The 15,416-nt window shown below is 47.7% G+C and overlaps 2 protein-coding genes and 1 long non-coding RNA gene across 5 annotated transcripts in view; 1 reads left to right on the top strand and 2 right to left on the bottom strand.

The window, feature by feature from the left end:
• Window positions 1-1,964: 1,964 nt before the first annotated feature.
• The window catches only part of GSG1L (GSG1 like), a 58,031-nt gene continuing 44,579 nt past the window's right edge, over window positions 1,965-15,416 (bottom strand). Inside the window, exons 6-7 of one of the 2 annotated variants that reach the window (XM_021531205.4) lie at window positions 3,270-3,879; window positions 1,965-2,789 (exon numbers count right to left, since the gene is read on the bottom strand). In XM_021531205.4, the coding sequence (XP_021386880.3) occupies window positions 2,688-2,789; window positions 3,270-3,879 (712 nt within the window). In that variant the 3' untranslated portion in view covers window positions 1,965-2,687. The remainder of the gene's footprint in view (window positions 2,790-3,269; window positions 3,880-15,416) is intronic. The other variant, XM_085591755.1, reaches the window with a different exon arrangement.
• On the bottom strand, window positions 9,535-10,753 carry LOC146766089 (uncharacterized). The gene is made up of 3 exons (XR_014958423.1): window positions 10,389-10,753; window positions 10,221-10,288; window positions 9,535-9,659 (listed from the first exon to the last, which is right to left on the bottom strand). It is a non-coding gene; the product is annotated as an uncharacterized LOC146766089 (long non-coding RNA).
• The window catches only part of RBFOX1 (RNA binding fox-1 homolog 1), a 1,274,894-nt gene continuing 1,270,178 nt past the window's right edge, over window positions 10,701-15,416 (top strand). Inside the window, exon 1 of one of the 2 annotated variants that reach the window (XM_085591760.1) lies at window positions 10,701-10,832. The gene's annotated coding sequence lies outside the window, so the exon portion shown is untranslated. The other variant, XM_085591759.1, reaches the window with a different exon arrangement.

Raw genomic sequence — 15,416 nt, 5'->3', positions numbered from 1 at the left:
GAGTGGCCAGCTCCAGCTGGATGCAAATAACCTGGAAATTCCTCTGGAATAGCTAAAAGCCAAGACTGTCAGGGTAAAAGACCTGCTGCACCTCTCCAGAGTGGGTGGAAGTGATTGACAGTACTACTGACCCTCTAAGAAGACACTGAAACCTGAAGGGGATCCAAAACTGACACTATTTGACAGAACCAGCCCTGATGATGTAAGGTGAATAAAAATAATTCATGAGCTTGTGCTGGATCTGAGGCATGAGGAGAATGAGACTAAAAGAGAAAATCTGAGCATATTGTCTGGTCTCATGAGCATGAGAAACCACAGAGCCTGTTCTCACAGGAACAAATGTATTAAGATTTTACAGGCAGGGAGGGCTGGCAATGCAACATACAAAGATTGATACTGCTAAATGTGGTTTTGTCAGTCCACTGGAGGTTATGGAAAGCTCCAAAGAGAGACCTCAGAGAGAGCTTGGGGTCTGGTCTGCCACAGAAAAATGAGTGTGAAGCAGTGCCTGTGTGTTCTGTGGGAGGAGGATCAGCCTAGTCCCACCCATGTCATCCCGAGGGACAGGTTTTCCTGCAAGAAAGAGCCATGAAAACAGGATGAAGTTTGTGTGAGAGTCAAACTCCCTTCCACAGTGCCCCTTGGATTTGTGATGGTCCACCCTGGGGGATTTCTTCTCAGGGGACACTGCATCTCCAGTGTCTCCCATCATGTGCACAGCCCTGTGACCTCCTGTGAGGGAGCTGCCTTTGCCCAGTCCCTTTGGGTGCTGTCACTGTCCCAGGGCACACACTGTGCACATCCCTGTTTTCCCTGGAGGTACCTGGAGGTGCCAAGCTGTGCATTTTGGCTGCAGTGTGGCACAGGGAGGCTGCATGGGCAGTGCTGCGCCTGTGTCTGCACAGCAGCTTGGAAGTGAAATAAATTGCTAACAACAGGGAGCTTAAACCAATGTCTTTGTGAGTGCAGCAGAGACCATCCTGCTGAAAGGGAGGTGGGAGCTGTGCCACTACAGTCAGTGTCCCCACGGAGATGTGCCCAGCAGGTTCAGAGTGTGGCTGTGGCCCCCTCCCATTGCCCAGGGTGTCTGGATCTGTGGTGGCACCGGGAATGATCTGCTTTCAGTGCTTTTGTAATGGTTTTCTTTTTCCCTCCCTGTTGTTTTTGGAATAAGCTTTAGAAGTGGATTATAGCCCAGCAGAGGGGAAGGGGGGCTGAACTCTCAGGTTACCTCTTGCCCTCCTTGCAGGAACAGCAGAATGCACGTGTTCTGGGGTTTGCTGTGTTTGTCACACTGAGACCAGGGAGGTGACTCTTCCCAAGAAGTGTCACTGACTCTGAGAGGCACTGCGTGAGCCAGTGGGGCAGGGGAGGGTGGCTGCCACTGCCACTGAGCAGCGCAGCACAAGGACATCCCTCCAGCCCTCCACCCTCACCTTTACAGGGCAGGCTGCCCCGCCAGGCCTGTGGGCAGAACCTGGGCAACAAACTGTTCATCCATGGCACGTTGCTGGTTCCCGGATGGGGAGGAAGGAGCTCCAGGGCCATTTTCCTGTGTGTCCTCTGTGACCAGCAGCCTCCTTCCCTTGGGACAGGCTCCATGGCAGTGCTCACCTTGAGGGACCCTTGCACGGGCCCACAACCTTTCAGCTGGGTTAGCACATCTGAGCTGCTCTGTCAGCCCAGTCACCACAGACTGGGGGAGCTGAGGTCACAGACCTTCTCCTGTCTCACTGCTGGGTGCTGATTTAGGAGCACATGGCAGAGCTTTGTACCCTGGCCCACATGACCTGGTTGGGCTCACCACTGTGCCCTGGGTTTGTGCCCCTGGAACCAAGGATCCAGTTGGGCAGGGGAAGGTTTGAAATTCCCAGGTCTCGTTCCAGTGTGTGTTCAAGCTACGATGCTGATTGATTTGATGTGAAAACACCTTTAGACAAATAAATAAAAAAGAACAGGCACGATTTTCTAACAAGTAATGTAATTTAATGAATGATACACTCTAGAAAATAGAAACTACCCAGATGCTGGTTGGTTGGTCTGTTTGGGGCTGGGAGAAGGCCCTTGCTTGGACGTACAACGCCTTCGTGGGATTCTTTTGTCAGCATTTGTAGTTGCTGGAAAGAAGGAAACGTCCATAGATTGAAAGAGACACCAAAGGAGCAATTGTTTTCTAAAATGTGGGAAGCGTGCAGGATGCCGTCCCACTCTGTGTCACTGGGCAAGTGGCATGAGGGCTCAGAGCTCACCAACACCTTCACAGACAATCCATACCTAAAGGGGACCACGGGACCTACCCCAGTCCAGTCCTCTAAAGTCACGGCAGACCCGGCACTTTGCACAGCACCCGTGGGCTCTGGTGTTACTGCACTGCTTTCTGGGTGCCTGGCTGCATGTGTTGTGTCTCTTCCCTCAAAGTCTGGCTGCTAATTCCAGGGAATATGCTTTTCAGAATGTCACAGTAGACCATGTAGAGCTCTGGGTCTATTCTGGGCTTGGGCAGGGAGCGGGAGTTGCAGGCCTGCTCAGTGGCTGGGTGCTGTGGCCAGTAGACGTCGCTGAAGAGGGCGGTGAGGATCTTGTGGGCAGCCTTGTAAGGGTCATCCTCAAACTGCACCATGGCCTTGAGCTCTGTCAGGGTGTAGCCATTGTACCTCTTGCTGTCCTCGGCCAGGGGCTGCACCGTCTCACCTATGTGTCTCACCTTCCACTTCAGGCATTTCAGGTCTTCCTTTACATCCTCTAGCTCTTTCTCCATGGCTTGGAATTGCTGTGTGGTTACAAATCTCCTGCCAAGGAAAGAAGTGGCAGAGACAGGGTGGAGTTCAGAGGCTCGGAGGAGTGGGATGAGCCCAGCTGGCCTGGGGTCGGAGCAGGCAGTGGAGGATTGGGGGGGACATCCCGGCCATGTCGCTGAGCACCATCCCCTGCTCTGCTCTGTCGGCTCCAGGGGACAGCAGAGCTTCTCCCTGCTGCTACCAGGGAAAGTTTGGAAGGAAAGGAGGCACCTGAAACTGTGCCCTGCTGGTGGAGCTGAGGTTGACGACCTGGCCCAGGGCAGTCTGGAGAGTTAAATGGGTATATGGAAATAGGGCATTTTGCTTCCTGGGTTACAGGGTTTAGTGGAAGCACAGGGTGGGTACTGGAAAACAAACACTGGGAACATCTGAATCATAAAAGATATTTAACTTTTTTATGGGGGGGGCTCTTACTGATTCTATATCAACACGGGCTGTTTGAGGACTTAGACACCTGTGTGGTCTGGATACATACCTCTCATGATCAGGATCTTCCAGATCTGATTCAAACCCCTTTCCTGTATTCTTTAATTCAGTTTTAGAATAGCCAGGAGCCTGGGAACTCTCTTCAGGAGTCGCTGTTGCTGGAGGCCTTGTGCTTGTCCTGGTTGGGGTCAGTGTGTGATCTGAAGCTGAAGCTCGTACGTTTTGTGCTGAGTGAGGACAGAAGGTGGAGAAGGAAGCTGCATTGATCCCTGGGCTGACTGGAGAGCAGTCAGAGTATTGCTGTGGCTTGGCTGAGCTGGGTGTTAGACTGAGCCTGAGGCTGGCTGGGCAAGATGCTGGAATAGTCCTTGCTCCGAGTGGGCTGGAACACGATATTGCTAAATTTGTATCTCTTTGCTCAAGTGGTTGAGGGTTTGGTGATTCCCCTGGGGCCAATCTAGTGATGGAGGTGATGTCCAGCAGGGTTTGATCCTGAACCATGGAGATCTGGCTGGTTGGTTCTGATGAAAGTGAAGAGCTGCTTGATGAGTCGCTGGAAGAGCTTGACGTAGCGAATGGGGGAATTTTCTGAGCATTATGGTCACTCCTGTTCCTCTGCGGGCTAGTGACACTTAGAGCTGGGTGTTGTGAAGCCCTAAAGAAAGACAAACACACACTTTTTCCTCTGCACTGGGCTAAAGGCTTATAAGAAAAATTTAGGCCTATTTTGGGACAATTTTAAGCCTGTTTCCCACAGCTGCATTTCCCCACAGGCTGATTTGCCTATCGTGTCTGTATAAAACCCTTTGCTTCTCAGGACCAAGAGCAAAGCATTTGAGAATAAGGCACATGAATTCAGGACCAACTCCTCCCTGCTGTCAACTGAGCACGTGTCAGCTGTCCCCAGTGTGAGAACCACTGGGACATCCACATTCTCCTTCCCAAAATCACACAGCTCTGCAAGAACCAAGGGTTTGGTGCTGGGGAAGGACAGGAAGGGATGAAAGCTCCTGGCACAATGACTGTGAGAACACAAAAACCTGGCTGCAGGTGGCCACAGCACCTCTCCCTGCCCATCCTGCCCAGTGTGAAGACCTGCCTTTCTTCTGTGGGCCCTCATGCTTCAGTCTCCTGGGAGCACTGCCTGGGAACCCAGGGAATTAGAGGATGGCTAAATTTTTCTTAGTCTGTCAATACTGATGGCAAGAGAGGAAGATGTTCCACCCCTGTGGCTGGAACTGTCCTGGCAGGTAGGGAATGCAACTAGAAATGCCTTGACCTTGAAGTGGACACAAAGACATTCACTGTGCAGATCATGGTGCAGGATTTTTAACAGCCAAAGGACATGACAAACTCTTGTAGTGATGCCAGGGACCAACTGAGTCTTTTTGTGCATCTGGTAAATCCTTGTGGTGGAAGACAGCAGCAAATCCTGGTCTGGATGGGATGTGTGAGATCTGCATGAGGTCCTGTCCTGTCAGCACCAGCGGCCTGAATTAGCTACACAGTCACTTCTCCTCCTCCCTGCACTTTTCTCAGTGTTGGATGCAATTAAACACCAAACATTTAAGGTTCTAAAGAGCATGTCTCACACCTCTGGGCTTCAATAGGGTTAATTTGCTAAATCACAGCTTAATTATCAGGTCTAAATCAAATTTAAAGGTTTTATAATTGGAAATGCAGACAGTTACAGAGCTACTGCATAAAAGCAGGGCCTAAAAGGAATCATAAAATGGGTTATGTAAAGGGCAGGAGAGAAAACAAGCACACAGGGAATACCTGGGACAGCCTTGCCTTCTTAGCCTGGCCGAACTGGACTGGAAGGCCAGAATTGCCAACTGGGCATGAGGAAAAGCTTTTATACCCTGAGGGTGTTCAAACAGTGGGGTAGAGGCCAGCAGAGGTATTGGGATATCTCCATCCTTGGACTTGTTCAAATCTAACTGGACAAGGAATGAAGCAGCCTGATCCAGCCTGGACATTCTGGGAGCACAGGACTGACCAGAGCCCTCCAGGCTCCCTGTCCATACTGAGCTATTCTGTGGTTTTTCCTAACTGTGAAAATAATTTATTCCTCCCCCCGTTCCCCTTCCTCTTCTCAACTTTTCTCCCCTCTGAGTCCCACCTCACCGTCCTTCTCTTCCATTGGAACCTCTGGGCTGTCCCTGTTCTCACTAACTTTACCTTGCCTGTTGTAGGAGAGTCCCTGATGAATAAAAAGGTTTTTACAGGAAAACCAGAGTTATTTGGCTCAGAGGGATTTCTGCCCCTTCCTTGCATGTCAGGGTCAGTAGCTCAGGCTTTGAACTGTGGCTGACAACAGACAACCCCACTTTAATGCAATTAAAACAAAAATGCATTTTGGTACATGTATTTATCCTAAAATATAACACCATGTAAAACTATCTGAACTGAACTGAGAACAATCCCTACCTCCATTCTAGGGGGAAATAGGATATGCACAGTAAGTGAAAGGCTATTTGGGTGCACATACAGTCTGAAAGACTTAATTTCACATCTTTAGTAGTGTGGGACAGGGTTGGCTTTTGGGGGGGTGGTTTGGGGAGTTTTTTGCATAAATCCAGGATTAGCTGTAGGAGATGAAGCATTTATTGAAAGATGCAATTTAAAAGAGTGACAGAAAGCACGTTTCATAACTAATCCCACTGAAATTTATATAAGAAACCTTTCAATTCACCTGTGCACTGGAGGAAACAAGAAGTGTATTATAAACTGTCAGCTTATTTTGCTTCCCTTTTCCACCCCTTAGTTTTTGCAGGCTGCCATGCTCCACATGGGACTGCATTTACTTTTATCATCCTCCTTATCTCAGAAGCAGAAAAACTGGTAGCTCAAGAAGCAATGTTAAAGCAAAATGTCAGTCTGGATGTTAGCAGAGGTAAATGAGGACAGAACTGAGACCTTTAGCCTTGGAATTTCCTAGTGGGCAAGGCTTTGCCTGAAGACAGGAGCGAGATTCCCGCTGCCGCCGGTGCAGCGAGGCTGGATCTTCGACCCGTAACCATGGTGCTTTAGCAGAGGGGATTTTTCCCCACCTGCTTTTTGTGTTTTTTTTTTTTTTTTTTTTTTTTTTTAATGTGGTGAATCACTATGAACTGAATAAATTACAGGAAGAATTGCAAGAGTTGGAGCTGGAATCAAGGCTGACATGAAATAGGCAGCTGATTGCAGCTGTCAGGTACCTCCACAAGGAGAAACCTTGGCTCAACTTTGAGCGACACTTCAAATGCGTCAAGCCCTTGTTGTCTGCCGCCTCCCAGCCTGTGCTGCTCAGCATATAAAGCATGTTCCCCGTTGTCACAGTGACCTTGGCTGCCGTCTGTGCCTTGCCCTCTCCAGCTGAGCTGGTGCTACAGACTTTTTTGGAGACATTTGAAAGTTGCCTGCACAGCCAGCACCACTTTGCTTCCATGGCACTCATGATGGAGGGAAAAAAAAAAAAACAAAACCCAGTGGATATTCTTTTTTTTTTTTATGAATCGTTTCCACTGTGTTTTAAACCTAGAGTTCTTCTGATGAACTTGTCTGAATAGAAAAAATTACACTATGCTTTAGAATGAAGCACTGAGGGATTGGTTGCATAAATCTCACTGTAGACAGCCAGGGTGGGAGGATGGTAAAAGAGCTGTAGGATGGACCCAGGGGAAATGCCTACAGGGTGATGACATGAGAATAAAACTATTTTTTCAAGGCCTCCTCTTCGTCAGGTGACCCTTCTGAAATGCCCACGCTGCCAAAACAGTGACATATTATTTCTTTAACACTGAATTAATTTTGAATAATCTCTCAGTTTTCTACAAAAGAAGCTGGTGTCCTGAACTCTGGGTTTATCTGCCTCAAATAACACCAAGGCTTTCAGCCACAGAGAGCAAGAATTTGCTGTCTCCTGTTCAGCTCTTCCTCCTCTGGGCTATTTATCTCTTCTTTGGCTCTGCCACCACACCTATCCTTCCTTGTCCTTTGTGATATTTCTCCTGCCTCTCTCTTTTGCCCATTTGACATTCACCATCTGCACCTCTCCCACCTGCCCCGTGGGATCCAGGCTCCTCATGTTAATGCCTCATGGTGGGAGAGCTCTGGAGGAAAGGGTGGAAGGAAAGGGTGGCATGGACATATATATGTCTGAAATCAAGGACTATTTCTGTCTGGAGCCTAACAACAGTGAGTACTTCTTGCTAATAAATAACTGTACAACAACAACAAAAATATCCCGATGTGAAACTTCTCCTATATTTTTGTGCAGTGGCTATACACAGCTGGAACATTGAGATCTCACAGTCCTGCACTTCTGAAAGAAAAAGTTGAGACCTCCAAGGTCAAAAATGACAACAAATAGACTTTCCAAGTGTCTGGAAATGTTAGATTTGGTATGTCCAGGGGTATCAGAGGTATAGGGGCCAGTGCCATATGTTTGCACAGGAAGGCAGCTTGGGGAGAGCAGAGGATGCCAAGTTATAGTTAGAGCTCCCTGGTGCTGTTCTCAGCCCAGGTAAGTTTAAATCCTGCTAAAGGGGTTTAAAGGAAATAAAATAATTTTCTTTTTAACCCTGTTAAAAGAAAATTATAGTTCAGTGATGGACATTAAATGGTTTAATATAGAATTATCAAGACTGAATAACTGCATTGTCCTGATTGAGACTCTTCTGGATTCAAGCTTCTGATGGAATTTATCATTTAAGGCCACTTCTCAAAATGGAGAGCTCAGTCTTGCCAGCAGAGGAACCTGATATCCTGCCCTGGCATTAGGCCCTTTGTGCTACCTGTGCTCCCACAGTGCTGTTGGGCTGCTCAAAAACTTTTAACATTCTCTCTTCCAAAATCACCTGGCCAGGTAGTGTTTGTCTCCCACAATGGCTCAGCCTTGTTCTCCTCTTTACAGCTTTTGCTCTTTCACTCCTCAGGGACACTCCCCCACATCCTTTCCTCTCAGCAAGGACAGGTGCCCTGTTTTGTCTTGCTGGGAGGACAGAAAGATTCACGCCGCCCCAGGATGAGCCAGGACTCCTCATCTGCAGTTTGCTCCAGGCTGGAACTCCTCAGAGCACTCCTGGCTGTGCTGGCAGGTCCTGCAGGGAATGAGGTGCTGGTGGAGGAGAGCAGCAGGAATAACTCCAGGTGGTGCTTCCTGGTGTCCTGCTGGCATGGGACCACCCCTGTGGGAAGCGTCCATGGAGTGCTCCCAGTGACCCGCTGGCATTTCCTCTGCTGGTGGCACGTGGCTGCTGGCTTGGTCTGTTCCAGGTGATGTGTCCCCTTCTTCCACACCACCCATGGGGCCAGTGTGACCTTGGTGGCTGCTCTGCCTTTGGCCAAGCCCATCTCTTGCCGTTCTCAATCCTCTGCTGGCCACGGGCCTCTGGAATGGGGAATGTGACAAGGACTGGGAGTGTGGGACACTGGAACCAGCATCAAGGAGGATCCTGGGGTCAGGCCCAGGCCAGTTATGGCTTGGTGGACTTGCTTGAGGAAGGAGAGGTTCATCTGAGGGTTGTGAGGCTTTGTGCCATCCCAAGCAGCAGTAACTAATGGTTTTTCCTCCCTAATGAGCATGGATAATGAGCATTTTGCAGCTTCTATTGGATTTGTAAGTAAACTGTGAACTGAGAGCACAACTTCCCTCCTGTCACTTCATTAATATTGATCTGATTTCATTACAGAAGGTAATGGATGTGAGGCTGAGCCTGATGGAATATCGAGGGATGGCCACTGTTCTTTAACCTGACTCGGGGCTTCTCATTTGGGGTCTGTTCTCCCAGCACTGTCAGCACTCTATGGGGTGAGCTCTGGGTCCTTTAAAATAGGAACACTTGGGATAGGGCTGGCCATAGGGCCTGCAGAGCCTATTCCTTGGAATACCTATTGCCAAGACTTGTTATTTGTTCCTTAAAACAAAGACCTCTGGACAGGCTTCAATAATAAAATAAACACATTTGAGCACCCGCCAGGAGCTTGGCAGGTGAGGAACAGTCTCAGGAAATGTGACCCAGATCAATTTTGAGGCCTGTGAGAATGAAGGACATGGATCTGCCTGTGGAGAGGTCCATGACTGACATGACATTTTCAAGGAGCAGGAGGTACCAAGTGAGCTGATGACAAACAGAGCTGGAGAGCAGTGCCAGCACTATCATGCCTGTGGGGACACCACCTGCAGTGACATGGGACTGGAGAGCTGTTCCAGCAGGTCTGGGGAGGGAGCAGGACCCTCAGGGGTGGGGGTTACAGACACCAAGCTTCCATGAGTATGTGGCTGAGATGTGCATCTCAGCAAGACAGAGGCAGCAAAATGCCATGAGGTTTCCAAATTTTAATAGCGCAGAGCCAGCAAGTCACTCTCCCAAGGCTCCCTCCTGCTGAATGAAGGATCACTTGCTTTCTTTCCAAGGAAATAGATGCATGAAACTGCACACATCTTTCCTGGAGAGTAAAGAAAAAGTATAGTATTCAGAGCAGGGCAGGAGCCATGCTCCAACATTGCTCTGTACATTGCACCACTGATTCCCATAGCTTAAAGCAAGAGCTTTTGCAAACACTGAATAAAAGCACAGCAATTTCCAGAGAAAGTGCAAGAAACGGCATTAATTATACTAACGTTATTGTCTACCAAAGCTGCTTTCAATCATTTTTATATTCAATAGCATGCATCATCATGAATTGGTGATAAAGATAGATGAAAAAAGGTAGTGATAATGAAAGTTATACAGGTGTAAATTAGAGCATATTTTTAAACTACTATGAAGTCACAGCTTCTTGAGATAACACAAAATTATAGGATATGTGCACATCCTAATTTGAATGCTGGAGAATTCTGTACTGTTCTTATGCTGCTTGGTTATCTCTTGGGCAAGGCTGTCTGGGAAAGCAACAAACCTCTATTCCCAAAGCTTCCTACTCCAAACCTCGTTCTGGGCCCCGGGAGCCAGCGTGGGGACAGTACAAGCCATGTGTGCCAGACACATTCGAGCCATGGTCACTTACTATTTGGGGAGCAGCTATGGAGGCACTGTAACCTCAGGTCCCCAGCCTCAGCCCTCTCCTCCTCAGTCCTGGAAAAGAGAATATAGAAGTAGCACCTTTAACAGAAACCAAGGCTGCTCCCAAATGTACACAAATGGAAGGGTCAAAACCAATAAGAGTCCAACGTACCTGGGCTCCTCCATCTACAGCCAGCCCACCATGGAGATGGTGATGGGCTCAGGAAGGACTTGGCTCCCCTGGCTTTGCCTCTTTTGGAGAAAGCTCATGTAAAGAGGCCATGGGGAATAGAAATGAGGGGCTCAGGGCTGCATCTCTCCACTCTTCCCCTCTCCAGGGTGGATCTAAGCACTGGGGCCAGCAGCATTGGGCAATTTGTGTGTGTTGGAAGTGGGGATGGTGCTGCTGCTGCACCACTCTAGTGCCAGTCCATGTGATTTCCAGGAGGAGCAGCTCTGAGGATAAAGCTCCCTGTGTTGCAGAATAAAGTGCAGAACAAATCCAAGGCAGGAGGTTGCACTCATCCCTGTGCACTGATGAAAGGGGAATAGGAAGATTGGAAATATTGATGTCTGTGTGAAGAGCTACTGACTCTGCCAATGGGAGGAACATCAGGTCAGTAACTGAAACCCTGTTCAGATAGCTGGGTGACCAAGCAGGAAATCAGAGCAAAAGGTTGGCATGTCTTTGGAAGGCATTGGTATGATCTGCACATCTGACACGAGCACAACGGACTTAGAGGAAGCAAGCTGTGAGTATGATACATTACAGAAATGTGCAAAAAGGGAAAAAATAGCATGTGAATGATGATTTGAAAAGTTCTGGTTCTCACAGTGTTGGGAATAGTCCTGATTTATTAGCTCTGCAATAGCTTTGGTCCTGCTGTCTGTTTCAAACTGCTCCTAGCACTTAAAACTACATTTTCTGTCCCTGCAGAGACATTCTGTTTGCACTGCTATCAATGGCAGTTTGAACTCAGCTCACTCCAGAATTTCTCCAGTAGCATCTGCCTGCTTAGGTTGGTGTTGCAGATCAGAGTAAGGGCCCAGTCAGCAAGAAAAATGTTGTGAAATCAGCTGCAGTGGCACAATGGGTGTTGATGGACAGCTGCAAACGCTGTGCTACGGATGGGTGAGCCGGGGGAGGCTGAATCTTCCAGATGTACTTGCTAAATATGTTGGTTTAACAGCCCTGGTGAGTGAGATTGGCTTCTCAGGGAGCACGAGGCTGGATCCCAGCCTGAACCAGGGCTGTGTGATCTCGGGGGTCCCAGGGTGGGATAACCCCCTGACCCCTCTGTGCCGTGGGCTCAGCTCCAGTGGGACTCTGCACCACTGACCAGCCTGGATGCACGTCCAAAAGCTGCTCTTGTCCCCACTAAAAGAAGGCCATGGGTAATTTAATGTGCAATTAAAGATAATTTTCATTCCTTGCCTGAGGCAGTGACGAGCTCTCCACGAGGATCTCACTTGGATTTGATTTCCACCCTTTCAGGCCCCATATCCCTCACCTCAGGCTCCAGTCCTCACATGCCCTCACCCCTGGACATTCCCTTGTCCTCCCTGGAGCTGTTCTTGTCCTTCCCTCTGCCCCACCAGCAGCTCCTGCCCTGCCCCCAGCAGAGCAAAGGAGATAACAGCTTCTTGAGATAACACAAATTTATAGGAAATGTGCACATCCTAATTTGAATGCTGGAGAATTCTGTCCTGTTCTTATGCTGCTTGGTTATCTCTTGGGCAAGGCTGTCTGGGAAAGCAACAAACCTCTATTCCCAAAGCTTTTGGGAAAGTTTTCATTTTTACCTGAGAGCAAAATCCGCCAGAATCCTGGGAGAAGGGAAAGGTGTGGTGGGGAGGGTGCCTGAAAGGTTTTTTTTTAATATATGAAAAAAGAGAAGGCAAGAAACTAAGAACAAACTTGGGAAAGACATTGAGTCTGGGTGAGCTGGCTGTGCTGGCCCTTGCCTGGATTGATGTGGGGATGGTGTTGGTGGAGCTGCTTGGTCTAAAAGAGAAAAATTCTTGTGAATGTGTCTTAATTATTACACAGCCACAGGGGCAAAGCTGCAAAAACAGCAGGGGAGAGCTAAAGCTGCTCAAACAGCAGCTACTAAACAGCTGGGCAGGGGAAGAGAAGGTCTGTCACCATTCCTGCAGCTGTTGTCACAGAGATTGTCAGACCTTATGGGACAGAAAAAAGAATCCCTGTTCCTTTGGCTTATCTTTGGCTTAATAGTCCATAAAGCACAGGCTGTAAGATTTAGAAATTGATTACTGATTAATTACTTGAAAATGACTAATTGAAAAAAATGCACATATTTAAGATAAACCACAGTTTTTTGTTTCTGTATCAATCATTTCATATTGGTTATTTGAAAGGTACAGAGTTGGATTTTTCCAATGGTTACCTGTAAAATGCCTTTTTTCTGCTAGGACAGCACTGCCAACAGCAAAAGCCAGGTTGCATTTTAAAGTGACATCTAGTAAAATGCCTGGATACCTGCAAGAATTAATCTCAAGATGACTGAGCTAATTTTTTCTTGCAAATGAACTTAGCAAGCAATATTTTATTACAGATAAAGAGGTAACATATAAGAGCTAATTCCTAAAGGGGTCCTCAGAGCAGGAAGGAAGGAAGGAAGCAGGAGGGCAGTGGGGGCTCCTCCTCTGCTGGTTGAGGTAAACCACAGAGGGGAGACTGTGCTCATGACCACATGGGACAAGAGTGTTCATGTGATACAGAGCAGGAAGAGAAACTGGCAGGGATGGAAGAGAGAAACTTGTTATGAACTGACACCCAATGAACTGAAAAAAATGAAAAAGATGAGCAAAAGTTATAGACAAACATTCATTTCAAAGGAAAACAAGAAAAAAGGAAGGAAAAACACTTGAAGGACAAAGACTGAAAGCTGACTTGGCAGTTAAGTCTGATAATTTTATAGAACACTTAAAGCATGAATAATACCTCTGTATAATTGACCTGGTTTTCTCAGGGTTGCCCTGAGGGCTGTTGTACCTGTTATATCTGAAGAGTTCTGGTGTCTTTATATTCACTTATCTGGTATCTCTATATTCAGTTTTACAGTGTGAGCCAGAGTCTGTTTTGTCTGGACTTTTTGAAGAATCCCAGGCCTGGATAGGACATAAGTGGATGTAACACCACGAATCTTTGCTTTTTCAGCAGCTGCTTCAATGTTTTCCCAGTGGCAGGAGCAGTGAGATGCTGGGGGCACAGGAGGCAGAGGAATTGGATGTGCTCCTTGTGGCTGACTGAGGGCTGGCTCAGGTGGGGTCAGACCAGGCTGTGGAGCAGAATTTGGGGTGCACACAGACATTACGTGGTGTTAAAGGCCTTGCCCACGTTCCCAGAGCAGAGGCTGAAGTTAAGGAGCAGCAGGGCCGGGTGCTGTGCAGGGGAGGGGATGGAGCTGCTGGAGGGGGACCAGCACAGCAAACCTTGGCTCATCCCTGCACCTCCTGCTCTGCTGGGGCAGCAGCACAGCTGTGGAACTGGGAGCTCCCAGGGGACCATTTCAGCTTTAATATCCACATTTCCAGCAAATCTTCTGCTGTTATATGCAGTTGCATGCAATTAAAATGAAGCACAATACAATGATAGAGTTGAGAAAACACGTGCAAGATAAGCAGCATTTTACTGCCACTACTTTTCATAAAGCAAATTTCTTCCCTGGGAGCAGGGGCCTGTAGGACGATATTCCCACAAAAAAAGTTTTATCATGCAAAATGGGGCTGACACTTTCCTTCCCTGAGTCCCAGGTGATAAATGGAGCTGTTGGGAATAATGATAAAGTTTAATTTTCAGAGGAATAGAGGAAAATGCCTGTTGCACAGGGTGTGTGCACCCGGAGGTTGGGTGTGTGCTCCAGGGGGTGCTGGCTCTGCACTGAGGCAAAGGAACAGGCAAAAAGGGTGAAGATATCTGCAAAGCAACTGGAAGGAAGAAAGGCTGGAGGGTTTTATTCATGAGGTATGAAAAGGAACATGGAGGTGGAGGAGTAGGAGGGAATGTGAAGTATCCCTGGGTATGTGCACAGGAAGGAAAGAGGATTTATTTTATTTTCTATTTGTGCAAAGGCAGATGGGAGCTCAGGGAAGTTGTGTGGGACTGAGGGCACCCACAGCATGCAGCAACAGGGTGTTGTTAATGGACAGCCCCTGGACCCCTGCAGTCAGAGCAGCCAGAGCAGACCCAGGGCACACCAGGGAAGCTGAGCATAAATATGATCACTTTAAAAATTAAAAAAAAAAATTTGTATATTGCTGCACAGCTTTGAATCTCTAGAATGATCCCATGGTAACACTGTCTCTGGGCTTCCTATTATGTATTCAGATACAACAATTAAAATAATGTGATATAAAAAAAGAAAGTCATAATCATGAAGTCAGGGAACACCACATGCTTGAGCTGAGTGTGCCAAGTGTGTGTGGAAGGGCTGGGGGTGGAACTGTGTCATTTGTGAGGGCAGGAGGAGCCCAAACCAAACCCACAATGCACATGTGAGAGAGAGGTCCCTGTCCTCTGGGACATTAATATATTCTGCTATTTACTGTTCCAGTGGTGTTTCAACAAGTTTCCTTAGCATTTTCCAATCTAACTCAATACTGTTCCTTATAATTCTCCCGGGCTCTTATCTGCAATTCTCACTTGAAAAATTTGTCTGGTTTCCCTCCCTGAGTGCTGATTTACCCTGAGGCACACACTGACCCCTTCCTCTTCACTGTGTCTGGGCTTTCTTTTCTCCCACAGAGATTTTTTAAAAATTCACTGTCATGCCCAAATGCAAAATTAAGAAAATCATGGTTGTTTGCCTCATTTCTCTTTTCCTTCCAGACTGTCTAAAAGGTAGAGTGAAAATTTGGATGTTAGCATAGGGATAACTGCAACAACAGAATAATGAATGAGATAACCAAGGGAAAGCAATGATCATGGAAGCTCTCTGGTTCTGTCCTCTCAGGAGAGCTCCTCACTCTGCTGCTGAAATGCTGCTCATTCCAAACCTTCTGTCCTCTCAGAGCTTCCCAACCACTCTCTTCCACCACGGAGAAACTGCCCCACTGCTCTGACTAACAGCAGTGCATCCTGCTTGTATTTCCTGCCCCCAAAATGTCTTTATATCACTACAGGCCATAGATTTTGGTGAGGATTTTTGGTACTTCTCAGCTCTTCATGCTGTGAGGA

This window comes from Lonchura striata, chromosome 14 (assembly GCF_050655825.1).
Source record: "Lonchura striata isolate lonStrDom1 chromosome 14, ASM5065582v1, whole genome shotgun sequence".
In the NCBI taxonomy this organism is placed as follows: Eukaryota; Metazoa; Chordata; class Aves; order Passeriformes; family Estrildidae; genus Lonchura; species Lonchura striata.
Note: the sequence above shows the minus strand (reverse complement) of the source record. Positions and strands in the feature narration are given on the sequence as shown.